The sequence below is a fragment of the Hyperoodon ampullatus genome (genome assembly GCF_949752795.1).
Source record: "Hyperoodon ampullatus genome assembly, chromosome: 13".
In the NCBI taxonomy this organism is placed as follows: Eukaryota; Metazoa; Chordata; class Mammalia; order Artiodactyla; family Ziphiidae; genus Hyperoodon; species Hyperoodon ampullatus.
In genome coordinates, this window is record NC_136926.1 from 23,468,387 (window position 1) to 23,494,607 (window position 26,221).

Here is a 26,221-nt window from a genome sequence, read left to right on the forward strand (position 1 = left end):
GACCTCCTCCCTTCCCACCCCACCTCTAACCACTGGACACACTACCTTTTGTGCAACTTAAGCAAAGCTGAGGATTTCCATGGTGATGATTATGGACTGGTGGTCTTGAGATGAGGAATCTTAGGGGAAAATGTGAAAAGACACAAAAGGTTGCTGTTCTTCATTCAGAGAAATTAACAACTGCTTCCAGCAAGGGGAACGGGTGGGCGGGGAAGGTGGGAAGGGTCTGGACAGGGCTGCGAGTCCTCAGAACCCCATCATCCTTCAGCTCCCCCTTCTCTGAGCTGAGCACTACCCCCAGAGTCCACAGAGTCTGAGAGAAAACCAAGACATCAGGGCTGGGATCTCCTCTGTCCATGGCTACCCTGAGGGAGAGGTGGGAGGAGGTGGAGGCAGCGGCAGCATCACTGGAGAGGTGAGATCTTCAAAGGGATCATGATCCGAGACTCCATATGTCGAACCAGGGGGACTGCAGAGAGAGAGAGGCAGAGGTCACGAGGGGGCTGAGGTGAGCCAACCCCCCAAAACTAGCCCCTGAAGGAGGAGGAGGCCTGGGATGCTGAGACAGGGAAACCCCACTGCTCTCCTGGAATGGCCCACGGAGAGCGCCACATCTCCCAAACTGTGGGATACGAGGGGACTTAGGCTGTGATGAAAGGCAGCTTTAAAAATTTTTCATAATTGGGACTTCCCTGGTGGTGCGGTAGTTAAGAATCCGCCTGCCAATGCAGGGGACATGGGTTCGAGTCCTGGTCCGGGAAGATCCCACATGCCGTGGAGCAACTAAGCCTGTGCGCCACAACTACTGAGCCTGCATGCTGCAACTGCTGAAGCCCACATGCCTACAGCCTGTCCTCCACAACAAGAGAAGCCACCGCAATAAGAAGCCCACGCACCGCAACAAAGAGTAGCCCCTGCTCGCCACAACTAGAGAAAGCCTGCACGCAGCAACGAAGACCCAACACAGCCATAAATAAATAAATAAATTTATTTTTTAAAATTTTCATAATTATGTATTTATTTCCTATGTATGTGAAAAACAACCAGCATAGCTTAAAAGTGATTTCACAGATATTATTGCTTAGGACAAAGCTAGGTGAAGAATAAAGCAGGGGGATTTAAAGGAAGAGATGAAGAAAATAATTGTAGCAGAAGAAAACTGGCAGGACAAAATCTGTGAGGGTGTCCTCAAGGGGCTAAGGTTTGAAAAACACTGATTTAGTTCAACTGACTCATTTTACAGGTGGGGACGCTGCAGCCCAGAGCGGGTCAGCCCAAGGTCACCCAGAAGGTCAGACTCCTTCCTCCTGCTCAGTGCAGTTAAACTTTACCGTGCTTAAAAATTACCTACAGTTCTCGTTCAAGTGCAGATCTTGATTCAGTGCGGGGAGGGAGGGGGTTGAGATTGGGCATTTCTAACAAGCTTCCAGGGGATGCTGACACTGTCATTTGGGACCACACTTGGAAGAGCGAGGCTCCCGCTAACTCCTTCAGGAGATGCATTCTCCCGCACACCAGCTGGTAAGTGTGGAAGCTCAGCTGTAAGTTCCTTAAGGGCAGGGCGTTCTCTGCCTCCCAACTCCCACCCACCACAGTCCCTGGTACACAGTGAGTGCTCACCCAGCACCTACTGACTCCAGGTGGTTCCCAGGGGTCCCGGCAAAGTGGCAAATGCTGTGGGCAAAAAACTTGCTCGAAAAAATTGACTGTGCACCTCCTCTGCGCCAGAGTCTAGGCCAAGCACTTTTCATAAATTAGCTCCTGGAACCCTCCCTCCAGCCCTCTGAGGGAGGCATTCTCACCAGTGCCACCTTACAGATTGAAAACAGCATCAGTGAGGTGAAGAACCAGGCCCAAGGTCACACTGTGTGCTCAACTACAACACTTCTCTGAGACAGGGACCACCTGGCTGTGTTATTGCCCCTTAGAGCACTCACCCAGGACAGCCTGCATCCCGGGGAGCATGCCACCAGGACAGGAACCTACTAACTCATTGTCCTGAAAGTGAGTTCTCCATCACGAGAGGTAATCAAACTAGGTCAGATCTACTTGCAGAGGGGATTCCATCCTCAGATAGGGCTCTTGGCAGATGACCTCAGAGGAGGTGCTCACCTGTGTAGTAGACATTTTCATCCCAGCCCCTCTTCCTCCAGGCAGCATTTCTGGTCTCCTCCCGAGACTGCAGGTCTTTATAGGCTGTGGGGAAGGCATAGGCTCACTCCTGAGGCACAGAGGATCTGCGCCTGTACCCAGCACAAGGCCCTCCTCCTGTTGCCCCAAACCCTACCCTGCTGTCTCTTCCTCCCCGGATGCCTCCAACTGTTAGCAAACACTGTCTGCTTTGACAGTCTCATCCAATCAGTACATTTCTTGTGTATTTCCAGCCCAGAACTCTCCCTTGAGCTCTAGACTCGACTATCCAGTGTCCACTTGACATTTCCACTCAGATGTGTCAGTGTCTCAAAGGTAACACTTCTAAGGACCAAAAGTACACGCCTGACTCTCCAACCTGCTCCTCTGAGGGTCTCAGTAAGCAATACAGAGCTGCTCAAACAGGAGTCTTGGTGTCCTGGGGTCCTCTCTCCCTCCCCCACCGTAGACAGACAATTTACCCACCAGTCCCATTGGTTCCACCTCCAGACCAATGAATCTGTGGACTTCTCAGCATCCTCACTGTCACCACCTTAGGCCAGGCCACGATCCTCTCCCCCCTGAGCTACTATAACCATCTCCTGATGCCCCACATCCTCTCTTGCTCCCCTACAAAGTGCCCCCAACAAAGCACATGGCAGCCAGAGGAACCATTAGAACACAAATCAGGTCATTTCATGCTGCTTGAAACGCTGCAGCAGTCACTCGCTGAAGTTAGAATAAATCCCGGGAATTCCCTGATGGTCCAGTGGTTAGGACTCTGCACTTCCAGTGCAGGGGCATTGGGTTTGATCTCTGGTTGGGGAACTAAGATCCCTCAAGCCTCGCGGTGCAGCCGAGAAAAAAAAAAAAAGAGAAAAAGAAAAAGAATAAATCCCAACTCATCTCATCCCCGTGGCCTACAAGACCCAGACTAACCTGGACGATCCACATCTTCCCACTCTCTTCCCCACTCCCTCCACACAGGCCTCCTTTGCACTCCTCAAAACCCTGAAGGCCTTTCCTCGCCGCAGGGCCTTTGCACGTGTTGTTCCCTCTACTTGGAATACCCTTCCCTGGCAATTCACAGCTGATTCCTCATCCTTTAGCTGAGCTTACATTTCACCTCCTTAGAGAGGCGTTCTAGTCTATCTAAGCCAATGAGGCTTCCCATATGTTTCTTCATTATTTCTCCCTCTCTATGATGTGTAATAATCCGAAATTATCTTTTTTGTTACTTTACGTCTGAGGTGGTGTCTCCCTCGGCTGGAATGTAAGCTCCACAAGGGCACTAATGTATTCGCATTGTTGACATGGACTGAGAGTGAAGAAAGGGGGCCACAGAGGGTCCTGGAGGGTCCCCAGCCTACCCCAGAGATGGTGCACAACGTAGAGCTCTCCTATCTGCGAGAAGAAGCCGCCTACTGCCTCCTGGTTCTCCTGCCGGTACTTGATGGCCCGAGCCCTGGGGATGGCAGAAAAGTGTGGCGCAGAGGCCAGGGCCAGTGCAAAGGGCCCCTCCGGGGTGTTCCCAGGCTGGTTTCTCAGTTACACATCAAGGGAGGAGCCTGAGGTAGGGCCCTCGGCTCTCAGAAATGATCAGGGACCAGGGTGATGGAGGTGCAGCCGCTGGCTGGGTATTCTACCACAGTGGTCTAGAGGATCCTCACCCCCCTGGTTGGATCATCACCATCTCCTGGAGATGGCATGGAGGATGACGGGTTCCCTGCTACAGGGCCCTGGGAAAGGTGGCCCACCAGGGGCCTTGATGGAGCAGGTGGGCAGGGTACACCCAACTCCCCAGAACCACCACTCACCAGTTGTTCCCCCATTCGATCATGGTTCCCGGCTGAAAGAGAACCAGAGCAGAGGAGGCAAATGAGCCCCCTTCTGGTATTTCAAGCATCACTGTTGGGTGGGGATGGGAAACTGTCATGTCTTTGCAGCTCCTGGGGCCGCTTCACCTTATTCACGGGGCCCTGACTCACGCCTGGGTGTGCACGTGTGCACACATGCACACACACCTCTGTTCTGGGGCCAGAAGCCCCAATCTAGGTGCTGGGGCACCAGGCCCGCCCACCTCAGGGTACCAGGAAAGAAGCGCTGCTGCAGCATGGGTGGGAGACAGGCGGGGAGCTGGCGGGGGAGGCACCTTGAGCTTGTACGTCCTCAGCTCGTAGATGTTGGGGCCGTCTCTAGGCTGTGGCTCGTTCCAGAAGCTGAACTCGAGGAGCAGCTGGTTCCTCCTGGACAGCAGCATCTGGCTCCGCTCCTTTCGGAACTCCAGGTACTCCTGTGGGCATGGTGGTTTGGGCACGGCAGCCAGGAAGTGCCCCGGCCCCATCGGTGTGTCCCACAGGGTGACGGAGGCAGCCCCCAGCACAGGGCTGAGCCAGAACCAGCATCTGGAGAGGTTTGCCGAGTGTATGCCAACATACCTTGTTGTTTTTGAGCTTGTTCATGCAGTCCATGAGGGCTGGGTAGCCACCTGAGAATCGCCACAGGTGCACTGTTGGGGGGCAGGGAGGAGGGTACAGGTCAGGGGGCTGTGGGGACTCTGCCCTGCTTACCCTGAGGCTGGTTAGGTGTGTATGTAAAAGGGGAGGCTCCAGTCTGGTTCCCTATAGCACCAGGACTCTCTGAGTTCCCTCTGCCTTGGTGGGGGCAGCTCTAGGCAGGGGAAAAAGCCAGACACAAGCCCCGGAGACCTAGGTTTGAGCTGCAGCTCTGCCAGGTGGCCTTTGACCCCTCTAGGCCTCAATGTCCTCATCTTGAAAATGAGAATAACGCTCTCACCCAAACTTCTTTAAGTAGCAACAAGAGGATCAGATGTGAACTTGTACCCTAGGAGCTGCGCATGCATAAAGCAGACCACCAGGCCTGTGAGGGACAGGCTGGGCCAAAGGAAGGGGTAGGTCTGATGGGCAGAGATGGATGACTCCAAAACACTGAATTAAAGGAAAAAACTAAGGAACAGAACAGCATGTGAGGTATGGTACCACGTGTGTTTAGAGGGGGAAGAACATATCCAGAGATGCTGGTCTGTGCACCACCTCTTGATGGAGAGCCATCAAAATTGTGACAGGAGATGCCCTTGGGGCAAAGAACTGAGGCCTGGGGTTCACAGGCAGGAGGGAGGCTTACTTTTCATTGCAAACTCTTTGTACCATTTGCATTTTTTAATCACAGTCTCTGTACTGGGTTAAATAGTGTCCTCCACCCCCACCCCCAAATTCATGCCAACTCAGAACCTCAGAATGTGACCTTATTTGAAATAGGGTCTTTCTAGTGGTAGTCAAGCTAAGGTGAGGTCATATTGGGTGGGCCCTAAATTCAATGACTGATGTCCTTATAAGAAGAGGGAGACTTGGACACAGAGGGCAACACCACGTGAAGACAGACACCCAGGGAGAACACCATGTGACTAAGGAGACAGAGATTGGAGCAATGCATCTGTGAGCCAAGGAGTGCCAAGGATTTCCGGCCACCACTAGAAGCTGGAAAAGGCAAGAAAAGATTCTCCCCTAGAGCCTTTGGAGGGAGCACGCCCCTACCGACACCTTGATTTCAGACTTCTGGGCTCCAGAACTTGAGAGAATAGATTTCTGTTGTTTTAAGCCCACCAGTAGTTGGTACTTTTTACAGCATCCCCAGGAAAACCCTGATACACCTTCCAGTAATAAAGAAACCTAGTCTGTGTGCAAGAGAAGGAACAGTCTTGTCATGCTTGGGAGCATGGCTGGGGCCAAGGGAGCAAGGTCCCTAAAAGGTCAATCGGGCAGGCTAAGGCTGAGAGCATTTGGCTGGCCAGTGGCTTGGCATTTCAGACTCCTGTTACTTATCCCCAGCTGGTCGCTCACCTGCCTTTTGACTCCATCTCTGCCTTGATTTTCCCATCTGCAAAATGGTCTGACCCTATGGTTTAAAGGCCTCTTTCCCAAGGGAAACAGCAAAAGTACTGTATGGATGGCAGTCTATTAAGACCAGGAATGCTGACCTGTGGAAGAGGCATTAGCCTAATTCTAGGGGCCAAGAGGTAAAAGTTACAAGGAGGGCATCCAAGGCCCACGAGAAGAAAGAATTTTCTAACAATGATAGTGTTCCATCTAGAAGATGGATTGGAGGTTTTTTACAAAATACCCGAATCTACAAATTCATTAAAATGTAGATTCTTGAGCCCTACTCCCAGGAGGTGGCTCAGTGGATCTTCTCCCCAGATGATTCTACATAGGGGACAACCCCTCAAGATACACAAAATATAGGACATGCTTTAAAATTCACGCTCCCATTCCTCAAAGTTCATTTCTCAATTAGCAGATACTTAGAAGAATCCAAGAAGTACTGCTGGAACTGATTAGGTTGTACCTAAAATGGGAAAACTGTAGGGGCTGGAATGGAAGACAGCTTTTCTCCTACCCCACTATTAATGTGTCAGTGACTGTTACTGAAACAGAATAAATGATTAAGAGAATCTACCTAACTGCAGATCACAGATTTAAAAAACAAACAAAAAAAACACATACAATTATCAGGGCAGTTGAAGGATGAGATAAGTTGGCTTATGTGGTAGTGAGCTCCCCATAGCTGTGAGTGTTCAAGGGAAGCATAGAGGACCCTCTATCAGGGCTGCACCAGAGGAGCTCCCTGTGCTGTACGCAGTCTAATCAGCACTGTCCAAAAGGACTTTCTACTATGATGAAAAAGTTCTACAGCTGTGCCATCCAAGATGGTAGCCACGAGCCACATATTTCTATCAATGGGCACTTGAAATGTGGCTAGTGTGACTGAGAAACTGAATTTTTCATTTTATTTAACTTTACCCAATTTAAATTTAAGTAGCTACATGTGATTAGTGGTTACTTTCCTGGACAGTGCAGATCTAAATGCCAAGGCCCCTGTAAGTGGCTGGGATGTTGTGAGTGAACCAAAATCATGTGTGGGTCCTCACAGCTGGTGCCAACTGAGGTGGGCATGTTGGGGTAGGATGGGGCGTGCTTGGGGTACCGCTGGGAAGCTGTAAGGAACCAGCTCAGATAAGAGTCCCTTTTACTCCACAAATATGTACGGCATACCGGGGGTTCAGTGGTGAAGAAAGGCAGGGCCCCCGCCCTCCCGGAACTCACCACCTCCACGGGGAGACAGACAGAACAGGGCACATGATCAGGGCTGTGAAGAGGCAAGTCCTGGGGGCTGGGGAGCCAGGAGAGGTGCCTCACCCAGCTGCGGTGGAGGGAATCAGGGGAGGCCTCCAGGAGGAAGTGATGTCTACACCAAAATAAAAGGTGAGTAGAGGAGTGAGCCAAGTAGAGGAGGCAAAGGAGAAAGAATGCTTCAGGCTGACGAAACAGCATGAACAAGAGCATGGAACTAGAGGGAAAAACTATCCATCTGAAGAACAGAAAGAAGTCCTGGGTGGGATGGTGCAGCGAGCAGGAGGACGTGGCGAGACAAGGCTTGACGCTGGGCAGGGAAGGGCTCGAGAGCCTCGTGGGGCACCCCAAGAGCAGAGGGAGCTGCCACAGATGTTTGGGCAGGGGAGTGAGCTGACAGAGACTGCACTTAGAAAGACCCCTCTGGGTGCCGCCGCAGAGGAAGTGGAGGGCAGCCACCTGGGCTGGGAAGCAGTGGCGCTGGGGGGTGCGCAGCTCACCTGCCTGGTCCTGCTCCCCGTACCATGTGTTCCAGTTGCCCACGAGCGAGCAGGGGTAATCCTCATCCAGGTGCAGCTTGGGCAGCACAGCCTCCCTGTGGGAGGGGCACAGAGAAGGGGGAGGGCTCACACCAGCCACCAGAGCCCCTGAGATGAGGCTTCCAACCCAGGCCTGCAGAGTTGGGTCTCAGTCTCCCCATCTTTAAGATGCAGAGGCTGCACGAGAGGACTTGTGGCTCTGAAATCTACACCCCCCTGGATTTCTGCACGGAGAACAGGGCTGGGATAGAGGCCCCCACCCAAGCAGGGACTGGGACAGGAGGGTTAGGGTTAGGGTCAGCTCACGTCAGGCTGTTGTAGGCATCCAGACACTCGGGCTTCACATTGTGAACTGCAACAGAGGACAGAGAGCAGGAGGTGAAGCAAAGGGGAGCAGGGTGTCTGCGGGGAGCTGCGCTAGGGGTAGCCGCACAGGGCCTGGGCTTCCAGGACAGCTCGGGATGTCCCAGACCTTCTCAAGTCCCAGCCAGAGCCTTGCAGGCCCCCAGAGGCCCTGGGAGGGAGGGCTGGCCAACTCAGCAGCCACTCACACTGGATCTTGTAGAGGTTGCTGGTCTCCTTCTTGGACAGCAGGGTGGAGTGGGCGTCCTTCCGGGGATCCACCTTGTGTACGAACAGAGAACGGAACCAGCTGCCTTCATTGTCCTTGGAATAGAAGCTGCGGGACAGAGTTCAGGGGGGACCTGCTTACATCTGCTCAGAAGCCTTGCTCCCCAAGGCCAGTGACACACATTTCTGGGAATGAAGCCACGGAATCCCATGGCAGCTCCAGAAGATGTGATATCATTGGAGCCAGCTGAGCACAGCTGGTCCTTTCTACAGACATCCTGGCTGCCCAGTTTGCTTCTTGAAGCTCTGCAGAGCCTCAGGAGGCCAGGAGAGGCAGCCCCACCTCCTGCCTCTCTCTCCAGCCTCCCTGCCTCCACTTCACCCCTTTCCAAGAGGTCCTCCACTTGGACCACACAACTGCATCCCTTGCCAAGAGGATCAACCCCACACCCGTCTTGCCTGATGTCCAAAGCCCATGACAGCCCAACCTACCTTGGCAGCCTCCCATCCTGTCCATCCCCCACCTGTGTATCCCGCTCTCCAGCTATGCTTCTCCCTGAACACACCAGGCTCTTTCACTCTGTGCTTTCTTTGCAATTTCTGTCCCCTCTGATGAGAGGGCTGCACTCACCGTCCTCCCTAGTGCTCACACTACACCTGGCCTGTGCCCAATCCCAGCCCCACAAATGGAGAGCCCAAGACAAGCACACTTTGTCCTTGAGGAGGTCACAGTCTGCTGGGAGAAGTGGACCTTGGAACACAGTTACAGCCAGAGGTCTCTGGGAGAGCCCAGATGTGTGAGCCTGAACTTGGCCTCTGGAAGTCTGGGTTGGCTCTCTAGAGGAGGTGATCTGGCCAGTCTCCAAATCTCCAGGGCTGATTTGGCAGATAAAGGCAGGTAGAGGGGGTCAAAGGCATCACAAGGCAAGATTCATTCACTCATCCAGCCAACACTTAATTGACAAATATCTGCCCTCTGCACATTGCTATGTTGCTGTGAGAATGAATGAATGAATGACGTGCCTTGTTCAGAGCAGGGGGACCAACCACCAGGTCCTGCCAGATCATAACTGCACTCCCCACACAAGGTCCCAGCAGGGGAGGGGATTACTTTTAGGCTGCCAGAGGTGGTAAATCATCTTACTTAACAGCAGTGGTGCAGCTTGTAGCCAGGCCTGAAACACTAGCCTCCCGCTGGATGATTTCTAGCCAAGGAGCCTGGCAGTGGGGGCCCCATCAGCAAGTCCTCTCCTTTTTCAAGCCTTTTCTGTGGCTAGGATAAATGTTTTGCAAATCAAAGTATTGCTTTTCTCCAAAATATGGAGCAAGTACTGGGACTGATAAAATTTAAAAAGCATCTTAAAGTGGTGAAATATTTGTATAATCATAGAGAAAGATAAGTAACAATCTGTCCCAGACTGCTTTTTGTTGGTTGGTTGGTTGGTTGGTTTTTGGCCACGCCAAGCAGCCTGCGGGATCCTAGTTCCCCGACCAGGGACTGAACCCGGGCCACAGCAGTGACAGTGTCGAGTCCCAACCACTGAACCGCCCAGGAACTCCCAATCCCAAACTGTTAATACTGCTTACCTGGGAGAGGGAAGAGGAAGATGATTAAACTTTTCGTTATTCATTATAATTTTTTGTAAAGGTAAAAAAAACTGTTTAAAGTATTTCCAAATTCATAGGCTTTCTATCATTTTGTGTGTATTTGCTTCATTAACAAAAAACAGACAGTTATCATCAGATGGTCGATGCAGTCTGAAAAATTTGGGGCCAGAATAAGGGAGCCTCACTATGGCTAACGTTGGCTGAGGATATCCTCTGGGCCAGGGACCTGTGATCAGCTTAACATGATCCCGCTGAATCTATGTAAGGATATCATAATGTTGATATTATTAATGCCCCCATTTTCAAGATGAGAAAATAGAAGGTCGGAGGTGGGAGGGTTAAGAAACTTGTCCCCAGGTCACATAGCAAATCAGGGGCAGAGAGCTCAGGAAAGAACCCAGAGCTCTTTCCTCTAAAGTCAGCCCCACCTCAGATCTGGCACCAACCTGGGGAACTAGCATCAGGTAGATACTGTGAAGAACCAGGTGTTTTTAACAAAGCCACTGGCAGAGGGACCTGACCTTTGGTCTGAATGTAGAGAGGCTGCTTCTGCTGGAAGGGGTGGTGACAGGGAGGGCAGCCACTCCTACTATTTGTCAACCAAGACCTTTGCTCCAGGACTGGGCTTTGAGTAATTTATTAACGTCAGCACTGACCAAGATAAACAGCCAAGTGGCCAGCCCTGAAGAGAGAGCCTGGGACCCCGGGGGCTGGGGAGTGAGGGGGTCCAGGAGCTCTGATGGGCTCCCATCTCCTCCCACCACTGTCTAATCTTTCCTGCCTCTGGGTCTCCGTTTCCCCACATGTCAAAAGAGCAGGGTAGAGCAGCCTATCTCTAAAGACCTTTTCTACAGGTCCCAAGAATATCCCAGGGCAGGGTCTGAACTTGAAGCTAGCATCTGAGGGTTCACATTTTCAAGAGTTCAAATTTCACTTTCTCAATGAAATCACAACATTCTCCTGTCCCTGAACTCCCCAACTCTTCTCACCCTGCTCTCTATTTTTCTGTAGCTCCTTCTAACATGTTATAGAATTTTTTTGTTTATTATGTGCCTTGTTTATTGTCTCCCACTAGAAGCAGAGCCCCAGGAGGATAGGGATCTTGTCTGTCTCGTGTATCCCTGCTGTAGCCCCAGTGCCTGGAACAGTGCTGGGGACGTGGCACATGCTCAGACCACGTTTGGGGAATGAGTGCAGGCATGTGGGGGAAGCTAAGACAGAGGTGCATGAAAATGATGAAAACTGAGAGGTTAGAAAGGAGAGAAAGTGTGGACCTTGGCTCAGAGTGTGGACTCGGGACTCAGGAGCCCTTTCCATCCCCACCACCACCAGCAGAATTAGTGCTTAGGAACACAGGTTCTGGACAAATCCAGGACTAATCCCAGCCCAGCGTCATCTCTCTGAGCCTCATTTACCTCATCCATAAAATGAGAGCAATAGGATCGCCTGTAGAGAATGGGACAGACACGGCAGTGCAGCTAATATCACTCTTCCTACCTAACTTCCTAACTGAACTCCTGGCTCCCATTCTTTCCCTTTTTTCCTAACCTGCCCATCAATTTTGTAATGCACCATGGTTGTGATGCTATTCGTCCACGTGAAAATCTTCTATGGATCCCTACTGCCCATAAAACAAGGCTGGATGTCTCCACTTGGGATTCTAGCTCTAATCTATTTTGCCAAGCTTTCCAGAGTCAATTCTTTTTTTTTTAAATTTTTAATTTTTATTTATTTATTTTTTTGGCCACCCCACGCAGCATGTGGGATCTTTGTTCCCCGACCGGGGACTGAACCCATGCCCCCAGCAGTGGAAGTGTGGAGTCTTAACCACTGGACTGCTGGGGAAGTCCCCAATTCCCTCTTAAATTTGGTGACCACAGAGCCAAGATTCCCTATCGTTAGCAACACCTGAGAACATGTTAGAAGTTTTCAGGCCCCATCCCAGACCCAATGCAACAGAAATTCTGGGGGTGGGCCTAGCAATCTGGGTTTTAACAAGCCTGCCAAGGGATTCTGATGCACACTCAGGCCCGAAAATCACTGCTCTAAGGCAGTCCCAACTTACTTTCTTTCCTTCTTTTCTTCATGTAATCTCAGTAAATCATCCCAGAAACACCAAAGATTCTGGTATCTAAACTATATTAAAAATATATTAAGCCCCAAGGGTGGGGCTTCCCTGGTGGCGCAGTGATTAAGAACCCTCCTGCCAATGCAGAGGACACGGGTTCGATCCCTGGTCCAGGAAGATCCCACATGCCGCAGAGCAATTAAGCCCGTGCGCTACAACTACTGAGCCTGAGAGCCATAACTACTGAGCCTGAGAGCCACAACTACTGAGCTCATGTGCCACAACTACTGAGGCCCACGTGCCTAGAGCTTGTGCTCCACAACAAGAGAAGCCACAGCAATAAGGCCCACGCACCACAAAGAAGAGTAGCCCCTGCTCGCCGCAACTAGAGAGGGCCCACACGCAGCAACGAAGACCCAACACAGCCAAAAATAAATAAATAAATAAATTAATTAATTAATTAAAAAAAAAAAGAATCCGCCTGCCAATGCAGGGGACACAGGTCCGGGAAGATTCCACATGCCGCGGAGCAACTAAGTCTGTGTACCACAACTACTGAGCCCGCATGCCACAACTACTGAAGCCCATGTGCCCTAGAGCCTGTGCTCCACAAGAGAAGCCATGGCAATGAGAAGTCCGCACACTGCAACGAAGAGCAGCCCCCGCTCGCCACAACTAGAGAAAGCCCGTGCATAGCAACGAAGACCCAATGCAGCCAAAAATAATAAATTAAAAAAAAAAAGAAAGGGGCCACATTTCTGCTTATTGTTCCTGAAGTGTGTCTTTAGAAGACAAACTGGAAGAACTAAAGTTCTGTTAACGAGAGCATTACTGATGCAGCGGCAGCAACTGCTGTGTACTGAGCACTTTCTATGTGCTGAGAACTGATCCTCACAATATGTTCTTGAGAAAAATGAGGCTCAAAAACAAAATAGAGAAATATGAGGCTCAGAGATGTACCAGGCCTTATTCGAGAACAATTAATCAATGGCCAAGAGGATTCCAATCCAGGTCTATCCGATTTCAAAGCCCACACTGTGTCTATACCCCAGTGGCCCCCAAAGCTCAGAGGCCAGAGGGCCCCTCTAGTGACTCCAGAGAGATACGGGGCAGATGGAGGGTCGGTAGGATTCCCAGGTATCCAAGGTGGGACCAGGGAGTAAGTAACTTTGAAGCAGTCCTTTAGGGACTTGGTAAGTATTAATCCAAGTACCTGCACAGCAATCCTACGAAAAACACCAGGCAGGGATCCCCATCCCCACTTTACAGAGAAGGAAACCAAGGATCACAGCGGTTCAGTGCCCCATCCAAGGTTAAGGAGTGGATAAGTGAGGAGCAGCAGGCTGCCTTAATGTCCCATATGCTCCTTTTGTGGCCTCTGGCTCTTCGCCACACAAATGGCTTTACCACCAACCAATTTTGTAACGCTGGGGAAGTGGGGTCCCGCCCCCAGCTTCCATTTCCTTATCTGGAAAACAAGGGGCTCACAGGAGGTGATCTCCCCACAGCCCCTTCAGCCCTGACATCTTGGGGGTTCATGAAGAAATTGCTTGAGACACAGGTTTGGGTGAGGGGCAGCATTTGCAGCAAGTTCATCAGGGGCTGGGTACGTCGCACACGTGGCCTTGTTAATCCTCAACAACTCTATGAAATACATCCTACTTTATCACCCCCATTTTACAGATTGGGAATCTGAGACTTCAAGAGGCCAAATGACCCATGCAAGGTCACCCCACTGAAAAAGGCTGAGTTAGATGTGCTGGTGCCGGGCAAACTCTAGGCTCTCTCCATGTTATCAGCTTTCTCCCCAATTACTGGGCAGTCAGGTTGGGGGCACACGCCTGACTCCTCTTTCCCAGCCTCCCCTGACCCCCACTGCACAGCACTCTAGAACATCTCACAGCAAAGGCTAACAGAACTCTGCAGCTTCATGCCTGCGCTGCTGGGCAGGACAGACCCCTCCTTTCCACAGGTGGGGGGACAGGTGTCCTCACTTCCTTGGCCAATGTTCTTGAGCATACACTGTTGTGAGACCTGTGCCAGGGGCTGGGGAAACAGAAATATGAGGTGATGCTCTAATGGCAGGGACAGGCAAGTGTGTACAGGGTGGTAAGAGCAGAGATGGGGGAAGTACAGGGTGCTAGAGACGGAGAAGGGAGGGGTCCCCCAGGGCCAGTCAGGGAGGCCCAGCCCTGCCTCAGCCCAGAGCAGGGACCAAACAAAAGCCCAGGCCCAGCCCATGGCCTCCCAGGAGGCCACCAGTTGTGGTGCAAAGAGCACAGGGGTGTCAGAAGGCCTGGGTCCAGACCAGACCCAGTGCTGCCACAGGATGGCAGGGGGAGTGACCTTGGGCAACTCCCATCCTTTCTCAGGCCTCCTTTGCCCCACTTCTACTGTTCAGGGTTGGGGAGCAAAGGATCTGTGCAGCCACGGCCTTTAGGGATCTCCCACTGCTCCCCATATCTCTTACCCCCAGAACTTCCGGAAGGAGGTGCTGCCTCTCCTAGAAGCCCCCAGGGGGACTCTCTCACAATCACCGCAGAGGCCCCGGAAGGGGCCACTCCTCCTGCCCTCTGACAGCTCCCACTCCCCAGGGCCCTGGACCTGCCCCTCTCATTCACCCTACCCTTCATTCTCAGCCCAGAGCCAGGCACCCAATAGGACAAAGACCCTGCGCATACCTTTCCCACCTCCTCCGTTCTTTGACCAGACCTCCTCCCCATGGCTCCGCCTCTAACCACTAGATTACAAGCCCGAGTCTCTGCCCATCCCCCAAGCCCAGACCCTGGCCCCCACGCGTGTACCCCCTACGCGCGCCGCCCCCGCCTGGCCCGGACCGGCTCATACCGCGCTGCAGCCACAGCCGCAACGTCCCGGCCTCCGGGCCCCGGGCGCCCCAGCAGCCGCCGAGCCGCCGCAGAGATGCTGCACAGACGCGGAGCCATGTTGGAGCGCGGCTGCTTGGAGGAAGGCCCCGCCCCCGAACCCAGCAGCGGAGGCGGAACGTGAGTAAGCCCCGCCCCACCTGGTCGCCCGCCCCCTCTCCACCCAAACAGGTGGGCGTAGTCCCTGTGCATTCAGCAACTTAGATGCTGGGCAGAAGTCCGGATTCTTGTCCTCTGAGCCTCTGCAGCCCTGCTACAGACTTGCTCTGTGACCTAGAGCAAACCCTTTGCCCACTCTGGGCCTCAGTGTCCACCCCGGTAAAATGGGAGCATTGAACAATAATACCAGGGGTTCTTAACGGGGCACTCAAGGATGAGCGGCAGAGGGCGAGTAAGCCCCCTGAAATCATATACAGTTATGTGCGCCTGTGCGTTCCTGGGCGGGGGCGGGGGGGTGGCGGCACAGGTAGCGTTTATCATATTATGAAAGGAAAACCCCCTAACAATTTAAGACAGATGGGCAAGGCTCTGGGTTGCAGGGACACTTTCTCTCCATCATCTCCTTTTCCCTTTCCATCCCCCCCTACCATCGATGCCTGGGCCTCCTGGGGCCCCACGCCCTTCTCCTGCTCTGCCCAGGTCTTGTGCCTAACTTCCAAACTAGTCTCCTCTCGGCTCACAGTCCCCCAGGTCACAGACCTCAGCAGGAGCAGAGGGCCTGCAGACCCCACAGGGGGGCCCAGGAGCCTAATAACTTCCAGAGAGACTGGATGTGTGCCTAAAAGTATGTCCACCCGCTGAGGCTGACGCTGACGGTCACCGTGGTGTGCCTGGGGTGGAGGAGTGAGGACAGGCTTTGATTTTGTGATTCCTTCAGCAAATATTGAGTCCACGTGGCTAGGCCATGTGGTTAGCTCTGAGACACCAAAGGCGGCCAGAACAACAAGCCCCCAGCCCTCTTGGAACTTAAGGCCTGGCCAGGGAGACAAAATCAAGCTGGTACTAACCTCCTGGGCAGAGACCTTAGGCCTACCCCTCTCCTCCTCTCTCCTGCCTGACATACTAAATGTTTACTGAATAAGTGAAAAATATACACAAAAATATTTTTTGCCAACTGTGATAGAGGCCATGAAGAAGTATGTGGAGTTATGAGGACTTATAATGGGGAGTGGGAAAGAGAAAATTCGAGGTCCTATATAGACCTTGAGGGTCAATGATAACTTCTATAAGGAAGTGAGGCTTGAACCATGATTTTTTTTTCTTGTGTTTTCTAAAGTTGCTACAATGAACATGTATTCTTTGCATGATTTATTTTAAAAGGATACTGTATATCATCATGATAAATAAAAAACCGAAATCAACTGTTAATACACAGGCAGAACCATCAAAATAAATGCAAAAGTATTTGCAACAGATACTGCAACAGATAACAGTATCGCCCATACCTTGTAGCTAAGGCAGAGGGCCATGAGCCTGGGGCCTGCTCTCTGTGTTAACAAAGAAGACACAGCTGGGCCCAGTTGCTCCTTGGGTTTATCAGAGGGACAAAAAGAGAGTGAGCTCCTCATTCTGGAAGTCAGCATGATTGGAGGGTTCCCAGACACAGACACTCAGGAAAAGCCCTGATGGGTAGATGGAAGTGTAGCAAGTAACGTGTCACTGGTGTCATGCGGTGGAGAAACCAGGTGTGGCAGGCGTGTAGAGGTGGGTGTGACCATCTTGATCGGGCCTCACAGGTGGCCTGATTTTAGACCTAAGCTTTAAAGGCTAAGCAGGGAGAGTCAGCCAGAAGGGAGCAGGACAAGGAGAGACTCAGGCAGAGGAAGCAATGTGTGCACAGTACGCGAAAGGGCCCCCAGGAAGGAATGGGTTCGGATTGTTCAGCACCATCGAATGTCATCAGAGGGTGGAGATGATGTGGAGGCATCTTCTCTCTCAGTACAAGGAATACTTTCCTAACAATGGAGTGGGCAGCCTTGGTGACCTGTCACTGGATTGTGCCAACAGAGGCTGCACAGCAACTTACTGGCCATGTGGTGGAGGGCATTTGGCAATCAAGCCACAGGAAGCCAGGACCCCTGGACAGGGAAGGGGTGGCCCTCCTGGTCTAGGGTGAGAGTCCTCACCAAATTCTTGGTGTTTCTAGCCACCTCTGCTGGAGAAAACAAGGGAGGGCTGACCTGCAGCCTCCTCACACTGGTCTAGGCATTTCTAAGATGGTCTTCCCATCTCTCCCTATTCGAGTGGGATAGGAGGATCAAACTAGGTCCTCCGGGAGCACGGTCTCACCCCTGACCGGGAGAGATGGGAGATGAGTCTCCATACCCAGGCCATGTGAACCAGTGCGGCTGGCTCACTGGAAATTCAGCTTCGAGATCTCCACCCCCACCCCAGCTAGGGTGATCAGCTCATTCCAGTTTACCCCAGACTTTCCCAGTTTGGGCACTAGATGTCCCCTATCCCAGGAAACCCCTCTATCCTGGGCAAACTGGGATGTACGGTTATCCTAACTGTGGCCCTTTCCCTCTCCCCAGGACACACATCCACTCCACCCCAGAATCTTTTCCTTGCTTAACTAACCCCATTTACCCTGTTTGAAGTGGCAGGGCAGGGGGGCTGTCTTTATGGCACTCAGTGACATGCAATGCTCGTTAACTGAGCACCTGGTATGAATGGGTCCCTGCCCCATGGACCGTGCATTCTGGGCAGTAACCAGATGGATGTTGGATGACAATTCTGCAAATAAGGAGTTATATAATTAGACCATTTCCAATTACTGCAGAATAAATTACCCCCAAATTTAGCAGCTTGAAACAATAAACATTTATGATCTCACACGGTTCCAAATGGGTCAGGAATTCAGGAATGAGTGATTAGCTGGGCTGTTTCTGGCTCAGGGTCTCCCACAATTTTGCAGTCAAGTTATTGTCTTGGGCTGTGGTCATCTGAAGGCCTGACGGAGGCTGTGAGATCTGCTTCCAAGGTGGGCCGCTCACACACCTGGCAAGTCAGTGCTGGTTGTTGGCCAGGTGCCTCAGTTCCTTGCCACGTGTGCTTCTCCAGATGCTGCTTGGGTGTCTTCACCCCATGGCAGGTGCCTTCCCCGAGCGCAAGTGATCCAAGAGAGAGTAAGGTGGAAACTTCAAGGACTTTTTTTTTTTTTTAATTCGGCCAGGCCGTGCAGCATGTGGGATCTTAGTTCCACCGAACAGGGATCAAACCCGTGCCCCCTGCAGTGGAAGCACGGAGTCGTAACCACTGGACCGCCAGGGAAGTCCCCCAAGGACTTTTATGAATTGGCCTTGGAAATCACACTGTCATTTCTGAATATCCCATTGGTTACACCTGTCAGCCCTGCTCAGTGTGGGAGGGGACATTACAAGGGTGTGAATATCTACACGCGAGATTCTTGGAGGCTGGCTACCACAATTATGTTCTGCACTAGGCCCAACTTAGTTATTGGGATTGGACTCAGCTCTTCAAGCCATCTTCTACGAGCAGGCCTCCCCAGCATCATTGTCTTTTGTTCTGGGATCTCCCCTTCCCCTTCCTCTCTGAGGTCCCTTCCTGCTCACCACGGAGTCTGTGGCATCTCTTTCTCCTGAACCTGTTCAGCCTCCCCTCTCTGCAGGGAGCTGACCCATTTCTTCTTCTCCCTCCCTCATTTCCCAAAGATGCCCTCATGGGCTCTACCTTCATAACTCATTGCCAAGACCTACTGCCCAATCTGTGAAGTGAAATGAGAGGAGCAGGGACAAAGACAGATGGGCAGAGCCAGGCGAAGAGGATCAGGCAGGTTCATAAGTGTAAAATATGGACAAACCTGCCATCATCTATTCCCTGGGACAAATAGATCATCACTGAATGGGCTGCAGAAGAGCAAAGAGACAAATTACCCAGCTGTGGCAGTGTCACCCGCTCCTTATTGATGGGCTTTTATGCTCGGGCCCAACTGCTCTCTGAGAATTGCATCCTCCAGTTCCTATGAGACCCCGAACAGGAGTGACAGGAAAGACAAGAAAGCTTTTATGTCTCGGCTGGGGCATGAGCCACACTGCCAAGTTCCAACCCTTCTGTAGTATGCATCATATATGTATATGAATTTTGTGACTTTGACACAGTGCCACATAAAAACATGATCAATGTGCCACCCCATGTGTAAACTGGAAATCATACAAATGCCAGAGAAAGAGAACATTTTAACCGGTTAAATACTGAACAATTTCAAAGCTGTTGGGTTGGAATAAATTATAAATTGTGTTTACGCTGATGCCACAAGGCGGCGCCACTACAGCCGGAAAACGACCACATTCTGTGTCACTATGGAGCAAATCACACAGTTGTTAGCATGCTTTGGACTCCAGCAACTGCCTCTTTGTGACTACTGAGCTGTTATTTTGCCACTCACTGTCATTATAAACAACTTTAAAAAGCTATAACAACGTCATTCAACAACATCGTTCATGAAGTAGAGAGGTCAATGCTGAAAACCACGCCCCCAAATCAATACTTTGGAGCGACTATTGGACGTGATAGAACACCGTGAAGAAGATTGAACCACCTCCGTGACAGGCGGTGCAGAAAATTTGGGAGAGTGCCAGCGGATAGAGATAACGCAGCAAAGACACGAAGTAGCATCAAAAGCAAAAATGTGGTAAGATGGTTATAGATTTACGAGCTGTGGGAGCGCATTTCATCGCCTCCTTCACATTCATTCCTATGGGGAAACATGGGTCTTGGTATGCAACGTTTTGAATCATGTGAAGTTTACAGAAAGCATCCTTCCTGAAAAAAAAAGGGACTTCCCTGGACCTCCCCCAGATATCCTGGTAGAAATATGGCTCCTGGAGCCCACTGCTCGAAGGGGAATGTTGTAGGTTGAATTGTGTCCTGTGAAATAATAGAAAATCTTTATGTGGTCTCTGACCCCAGTTCCTGGCACCTGAGCTCCTAAAACTCTTGTAATTTCCTAAGTGATAAAAGCACCAGGAGCCCTATGTGTTCAAATTATTTGGTCTTTGAACCTGGTTCCTAACACAGAGCTCCTAAATCCCTTGGAATTTCCTGGGTGATGGGAACATCTTTTGCTCTAATGAGGCAATGCTTGATGGGCTCCTGGATGCGGGCTGGTTACTAGAAAGATTAAGCCATCATTAGAAGCCTGGAGCTTTTAGCCCCAGCCCCCATCCTCCTGGAACGGAAGAAAGGCTAGAGGTTGAGTTGATGATGGATCATGCCTACATGAGAAAGCCTCCAAAAGAATGGGGTTCAGAGAATTTCCAGGTTGGTGAACACATGCATGTGCTTGGAAGGTGGTGCACCCCAATGCCACGGGAACAGAAGTTCCTGCTCCCTGGACCACTGCAAACTTCATCCTATGTGTCTCTTCATCTGGCTGTTCATCTGTATCCTTTATTAAATAAAAAACCGGTTAACCTAAGTGTTTCCTTGAGTTCTACGAGCCATTCTAGCAAATTATCAAACCCAAGGAGGAGGTCACAGGATCCCTGATTTATAACCAGTCCTCCAGAAGTTTAGATTACAACTTGGAATTCTGATTGGCGCCTGAAGCCAGGGGCGAGGGTGGGGGGCAGTCTCGTGGGACTGAGCCCTTAACCTGTGGGGTCTGTACTAACTCTAGTTAGTGTCAGAATTGGATTAAATTATACGACATGCAGCTGGTGTCCCAGAAGATTGCTTAGTGTGGAAAACCCATGCATTTGGTGTCAGAAGTACTGTGGGTATGAGAGTAAAGGAGAAACACAGGAGTGTTTTTCTCATGTGTGCCCTAAAAATGATATTGAAGTCCTAAGCCCAGCACCTCAGAATGTGACATTATTTGGAAATAGGGTCTTTACAGAGGTAATCAAGTTATAATGAGGTCATTAGGGTGGGCTCTAACCCAGCCTGACTGGTGTCCTTATAAAAAGGGGAAACAGACACGTAGACAGCCAGGCACAGAGGGAAGAGGATGTGAAGAGACACAGGGAGAACACCATAGGAAAACTAGAGCGATGCAGCCACAAGCCAGAGAACATCTGGAGATTCCAGAAGCTGCAAGAGCCAAGGAAAAGATCCTCCCCTACAGGTTACAGAAGGAGCAGGGCCCTGCTGACACCTTGATCTCAGACTTCTAGCCTCCAGAGCTGTGAGATAATACATTTCTTTTGCTCTGGGCCACCCAGTTTGTGTGATTTTGCTACAGCAGCCTTGGAAACTAATACAGAATGTCAGCTTGAGACTCAAAATTATCTACCACAGTAAGGAGCACAGAAATAGCAGAAAATTGGGCTTCCCTGGTGGCGCAGTGGTTGAGAATCTGCCTGCTAATGCAGGGGACACGTGTTCGAGCCCTGGTCTGGGAAGATCCCACATGCCGCGGAGCAACTAGGCCCGTGAGTCACAACTACTGAGCCTGCGCGTCTGGAGCCTGTGCTCCGCAACAAGAGAGGCTGCGATAGTGAGAGGCCCGTGCACCGCGATGAAGAGTGGCCCCCGCTTGCCACAGCTAGAGAAAGCCCTCGCACAGAAACGAAGACCCGACACGGCCAAAATAAATTAATTAATTAATAAACTCCTACCCCCAACATCTTCAAAAAAAGAAAAGAAAAAGGAATAGCAAAAATTTCGAATTAGGCATGAGCATGAATTTTAGGCCAGAAAACAGTCATTTTTCAGTGCCTGCTGTAGACAAGGCCCCTTGCAACCTGCAGCATGCTGTCCTTGAAAGGCCATGGACCCGGGTTAGAGACCTGGGTTTGGGATCCAGGCTGTATCTCTATTAGGCTGTGTGGTCTTTGGCCAGTAACTTAGCTTTGGGCGTCTCTGTTTTCTTAACTGTCAAATGGGTATAATAATCTACTTAATCATGAGAATTAAATGCAAATGCATGCATATGAAAATGAGCACCAGTTAAAGATCTATCTATATGTGCTCTTAGGCTTTGGTATTTGCAATCCCATTTCCTATTCTCCCCATTTAAAGTGATGATGAAACGGAGGTCCAGAAATGGTTAAAAAAAAAAAACTTTTTTAGGTTACACAGCACCTTAGAGTGCTCAATAAATATTAATTCCTATTTAAGAGTGACTCTTAAACATGTTATATCATTTATTATTATGCCCATTTTTACAGATGAGGTAACTGAGGCTCAGAGAAGCTAAGTTATGCCCAAGGTCACAGAAAAGTAGAAATTGCTACTCAGATCTGCCTGCTTCCAACACTGCAGGTGACAGTCTGGGCAAATTCAAGAATCTTTAGTCCTGGGCCTGAAGGGAAGAGGGTGAGCACCAGTGATTTCCTAAGGCCTTGTACTTTTTTTCTTTTTTAAAAGTATTTATTTATTTATTTATGGCTGCGTCAAGTCTTAGTTGCGGCACGTGGGCTCCAGAGCACATGGGCTCTCTAGTTGCAGCACCTGGGTTTAGTTGCCCTGTGGCCTGTGGGATCTTAGTTCCCTGACCAGGGATTGAACCCATGTTCCCTGCTTCGGAAGGTGGATTCTTAACCACTGGACCACCAGGGAAGTCCCAGGCCTTGTAGGTTCTTACTCACCGTTATTCAGGTAGGAGCTGTTATCGGCAACTACTTTCATCCAGGCTCAGTGCTTTAGGATAACGCCTTGGAGCATCCCAGCTATGGCCTCAGGGGAATTCCCTTGCAGTCCAGTGGTTAGGACTCCATGCCTTCACTGCCGAGGCCTAGGTTCAATCCCTGGTGGGGAACTAAGATCCAGCAAGCTGCTGGTGTGGACTTAAAAAATAAATAAATTAATTAAAAAGGCTATCGCCTCAGAAGTCTTAGGTACCAGGTCACACATCCTTCATCTCCCCATAGAGGGGAGAGAGGCACCCCCTGGTTGTGACAACCAAAAACAAAAAAAAACAAAAAATCTCCAGACATTGCCAAATGCCCCCCTGGAGGGAAAGGATGTCACTTGGAGAAACTCTGATCTTCTGGAAGAATGAAGGAACAAAATATATCAGGTGAGATCTGGATTAAAACAGTCCTATATGAAAATTGCAACTCTACCAATTATGATTTTGGGTAAATTACTTCATTTCAGCCTTATCCAGTTTCCCCATGTATAAACAAGGGACATATACCTACCAAATAGGGTTTTGATAAAGATCAGAAGAAGCATGCCAGGCACTTTGCAGAGTACCTTATATGGTAAGCACTTAATATATGGCAGCTATTAACATTGTTCCCATAGTTGAGACTGTAAGTATTTCCTCATGTCCTTCACTTATTCATGCAACAAATATTCAGTAACTGGTGTCTGTGTGCCAGGTCTTTCTTAGTAAGCCCTACCTGAATTTTTCTTTCTCAAAACCTTATCTGGTATGTACTATTACCATCTCTATTTATTCTGTGTGAACAGCACTTTTAATGCCAGCATAATATTCTACCACGTCTATTTTGATTCCTGGCCCTGGCCTCCTTTCTGAGGTCCAGACCCATACATCTACCTGGATGTCCCCCAGGAATGTTAACAGCATGTTTGGCCAATTAGCCCAGTGCCTAGCACCTAGAGAGCCCTCCATAAAAATGAGCTATTACTGGTCATCAATGTCATTTTTAGCCCCTGCTGATCCACCTCTTCTTGCTACTCCTCAGTGGGTTCTCAGAGTCACTTATTTTCTGTCAGCAGTCTTGGCCCTGGGTTAAAGCCCTGATTTGTTGTCCCTGTGGGGAGCCCGTAGGAGAATCCAGCCTGGTTTTCCCACCTGCAGGGAAGAACTGAAGCAATGAAAATAAAGACACTCCCACGCTAGAGTGCCCTAAACAACCAGTTTGGTGGGGAGAGTTTGCTAGCAGTAGGCAAGACATAAAGTTCCCCCACGGCAGCCTGGCAGCCTTGCTGAGTGTGCCAGCAAATGATTCCTGGGGCCTGGCTGGTGCTTCACGGGCACCGCCGGGGCCCATGGAAAAGAGCTAATTTATGCTATTAGTATAGTTACAGCAACAGTGTCTGCTCAGTGTTCCAAAACTGTATTTCATGGTCTTGGGGCCAGAACAGGGAGGAGCAATTTAGAAGCCACCACCAGGGAAGCAGAGCAGAGTAGAGGTGATACCAACAGCCTCTGGGTGAGACAGGCCTCGGTTTGAGTTCCAGCTTTGCCCCTCACTAGTTGGGTGATAGCCAGCAAGTAGCTCTGTCATGCTGAGCTTCTATTTCTTCACCTGTAGGGTTGGGGTGATGCTAATGATAGTTATTCGTGGAATGCTTCTTGATCAACCATTCAGGTATTCAACCATTAAGAGTTATTCAAAAATAGGATTTTTTTTTTTAGATACACAAAGTTATACTTCCCCACCTCACACACACACACACACATCCATATAACCCTTGATGACATTAAAAAAATAAACAGTACACGTATATGATCCGAAATAAATTGGAAATCACACAGTGTAAAATGAAAAATGCTCTTTTTTTGTCAGGGCAGTGGCTTGCGGGATCTTAATTCCCCGACCAGGTATTGAACCCGGGCCCTCCGCCGTAGAAGTGCGGAGTCCTAACCACTGGACCGCCAGGGAATTCCCCCAAAATAATTTCATTAAAAAAAAAAATCTACAAAAAGAGCAATTTCATAGGATTCAACCTAATATGACCAGCCACCGTTCTAAAGCTTTATAGTCCCCAACAACCCCATAACGTAGGAACAATTATTACCCTCTCCCTCGGTAATGATTAGAATTTCTCCTAAAGAGAAGAAGGACTTGGGGGGAAAGTGCCGGCTACCTAAACGGCCTCCACAAGTGATTTGAAAGTTTGAGAAACAGAGATCAGTACATGTAATTAATTAAGTGCTAAACAGGATTATCCGCCTGGTGTCCGAAACACGATCCCCTGGGGGGCCACACGCGGCGCAGACTTGGTCCGAAGGGCAGTCCCTCGCGGTACCAGGGGTGACCCGTCTCTCTCGCCCCGGCACGAGCCTCTACGTGTTTTCCCGGGAAAGGCGAGCCGGGCTCCGCCACCTCAACCAGTCTTGCTGGAGTAGGCTTACCCCTGCGAACAAAAGCATTCGGAGAGACTGCCGCCTCAGCCACTCAACGCCGAGCCCAGGCCGGCGCCTCCAATTAGATCGGAACTTCCAATTGGTGAAGTGTTGTTGAAGAAGGTGGAACAGAGCGGGAAAATTCCTCCTCCCTCGGGGTTCTCAGCCAACCGCGGCGTCGGGGCGGCAGCCGCCGAGTTCGGTTGCGCCGCGTGTAGTGATCTAGGGGGCCCGAGGGCGGGGCGGGGAGCAGGCCGGGGGCTGCGGGGAGGGGACGCTTCCCGCGGGCGCGCGGAGTGAAGACGGTGACAGCCACGCGCGCACGTGCGTGCCCGGCTGCAGCGCGGCCCCGACACCTCCCTCGGAGGCTGAGAAGCGCGCGGGGTCTGGGCCGCCGGCGTCTAGGGGCCCCGTCCCTGGGCGTCACCAGCGTCCCCGGCCCGAGTCCCGGAGAGCCGGGCCGTGCCCGCCCCGTCGGTCCCCGATCGCGATCCCTTCCCCTGGCCGTCAGGGTCCGCCCCCCAACTCCCATTTCGGTTCCCGGGGCAGGGTCCTCGCGGTCCATGCTGGCCGCTGGGGGCCCGCGCCGCTCAGTCAGCTCCCGGGCCGGCCGGCCGGCCACCATGGTGGCCCTGAGGCCTGTGAGGCTCCTCCAGGGAGGCTAAAAGGTCCAGAGCGCAGGCCTCGGGGAGCGAGGGTCCCGAACCTGAGCCCCGCGCCATGGCCGGGGCCATCGCTTCCCGAATGAGCTTCAGCTCGCTCAAGAGGAAGCAGCCCAAGACGTTCACAGTGCGGATCGTCACCATGGACGCGGAGATGGAGTTCAATTGCGAGGTAACTGGCTGCAACGGGCTGCGGCGAAGGGGAGCGCGGCGGGATCGGGCCGGGTGCTGGTCCGGCACCGACGCGGACGCCCTTGCCGCGGTGACAGTGGAAGTGGAAGCTTCGGGATTCTGTTTATATCAGCTCTGGGCAAAGATAGAGTCAACCAGAACTGGAAGGGGCCATCTAGGCCCAAATCCTCATGTTAAAGATAATCGCTGCTTTTTTTCAATGGGGCTTTCGGGTTTGGAAGCACTTCCTGAAGGTTTTCATTCATTGTTACTGCAAGAGTCTGAAAGCATTCGTGGTAGCGAATTCTAGTTTTTAGTGTCACGCTTAAGCTCCAGCTCTATACAGTTTAAACTTTATTAGATAATATTATGTACCCCAGATATTATAAGTTGCATCTCGTTTTATTGGAAAGTCTATAGTACTTGTTTCCC

The 26,221-nt window shown here is 51.0% G+C and overlaps 2 protein-coding genes across 10 annotated transcripts in view; one reads left to right on the forward strand and one right to left on the reverse strand.

Annotated features, from left to right (window-relative positions):
• Positions 1-185: 185 nt before the first annotated feature.
• NIPSNAP1 (nipsnap homolog 1) lies at positions 186-15,010 on the reverse strand (the record flags this gene model as incomplete). The annotated part of the gene is made up of 10 exons (XM_079717601.1): positions 186-469; positions 2,113-2,196; positions 3,501-3,595; positions 3,948-3,979; positions 4,283-4,423; positions 4,569-4,639; positions 7,781-7,875; positions 8,126-8,171; positions 8,371-8,498; positions 14,913-15,010. The coding sequence occupies 10 exons, from the start codon at positions 15,008-15,010 to the stop codon at positions 405-407; spliced, it is 855 nt and encodes a 284-aa protein (XP_079573727.1). The 3' UTR covers positions 186-404.
• A 10,666-nt stretch (positions 15,011-25,676) lies between these two features.
• The window catches only part of NF2 (NF2, moesin-ezrin-radixin like (MERLIN) tumor suppressor), a gene marked incomplete at both ends in the record, with an annotated part of 77,191 nt that continues 76,646 nt past the window's right edge, over positions 25,677-26,221 (forward strand). For all 9 annotated transcript variants that reach the window (XM_079717422.1, XM_079717426.1, XM_079717425.1 and 6 more), the window contains one exon: positions 25,677-25,790. In XM_079717422.1, the coding sequence (XP_079573548.1) occupies positions 25,677-25,790 (114 nt within the window). The remainder of the gene's footprint in view (positions 25,791-26,221) is intronic.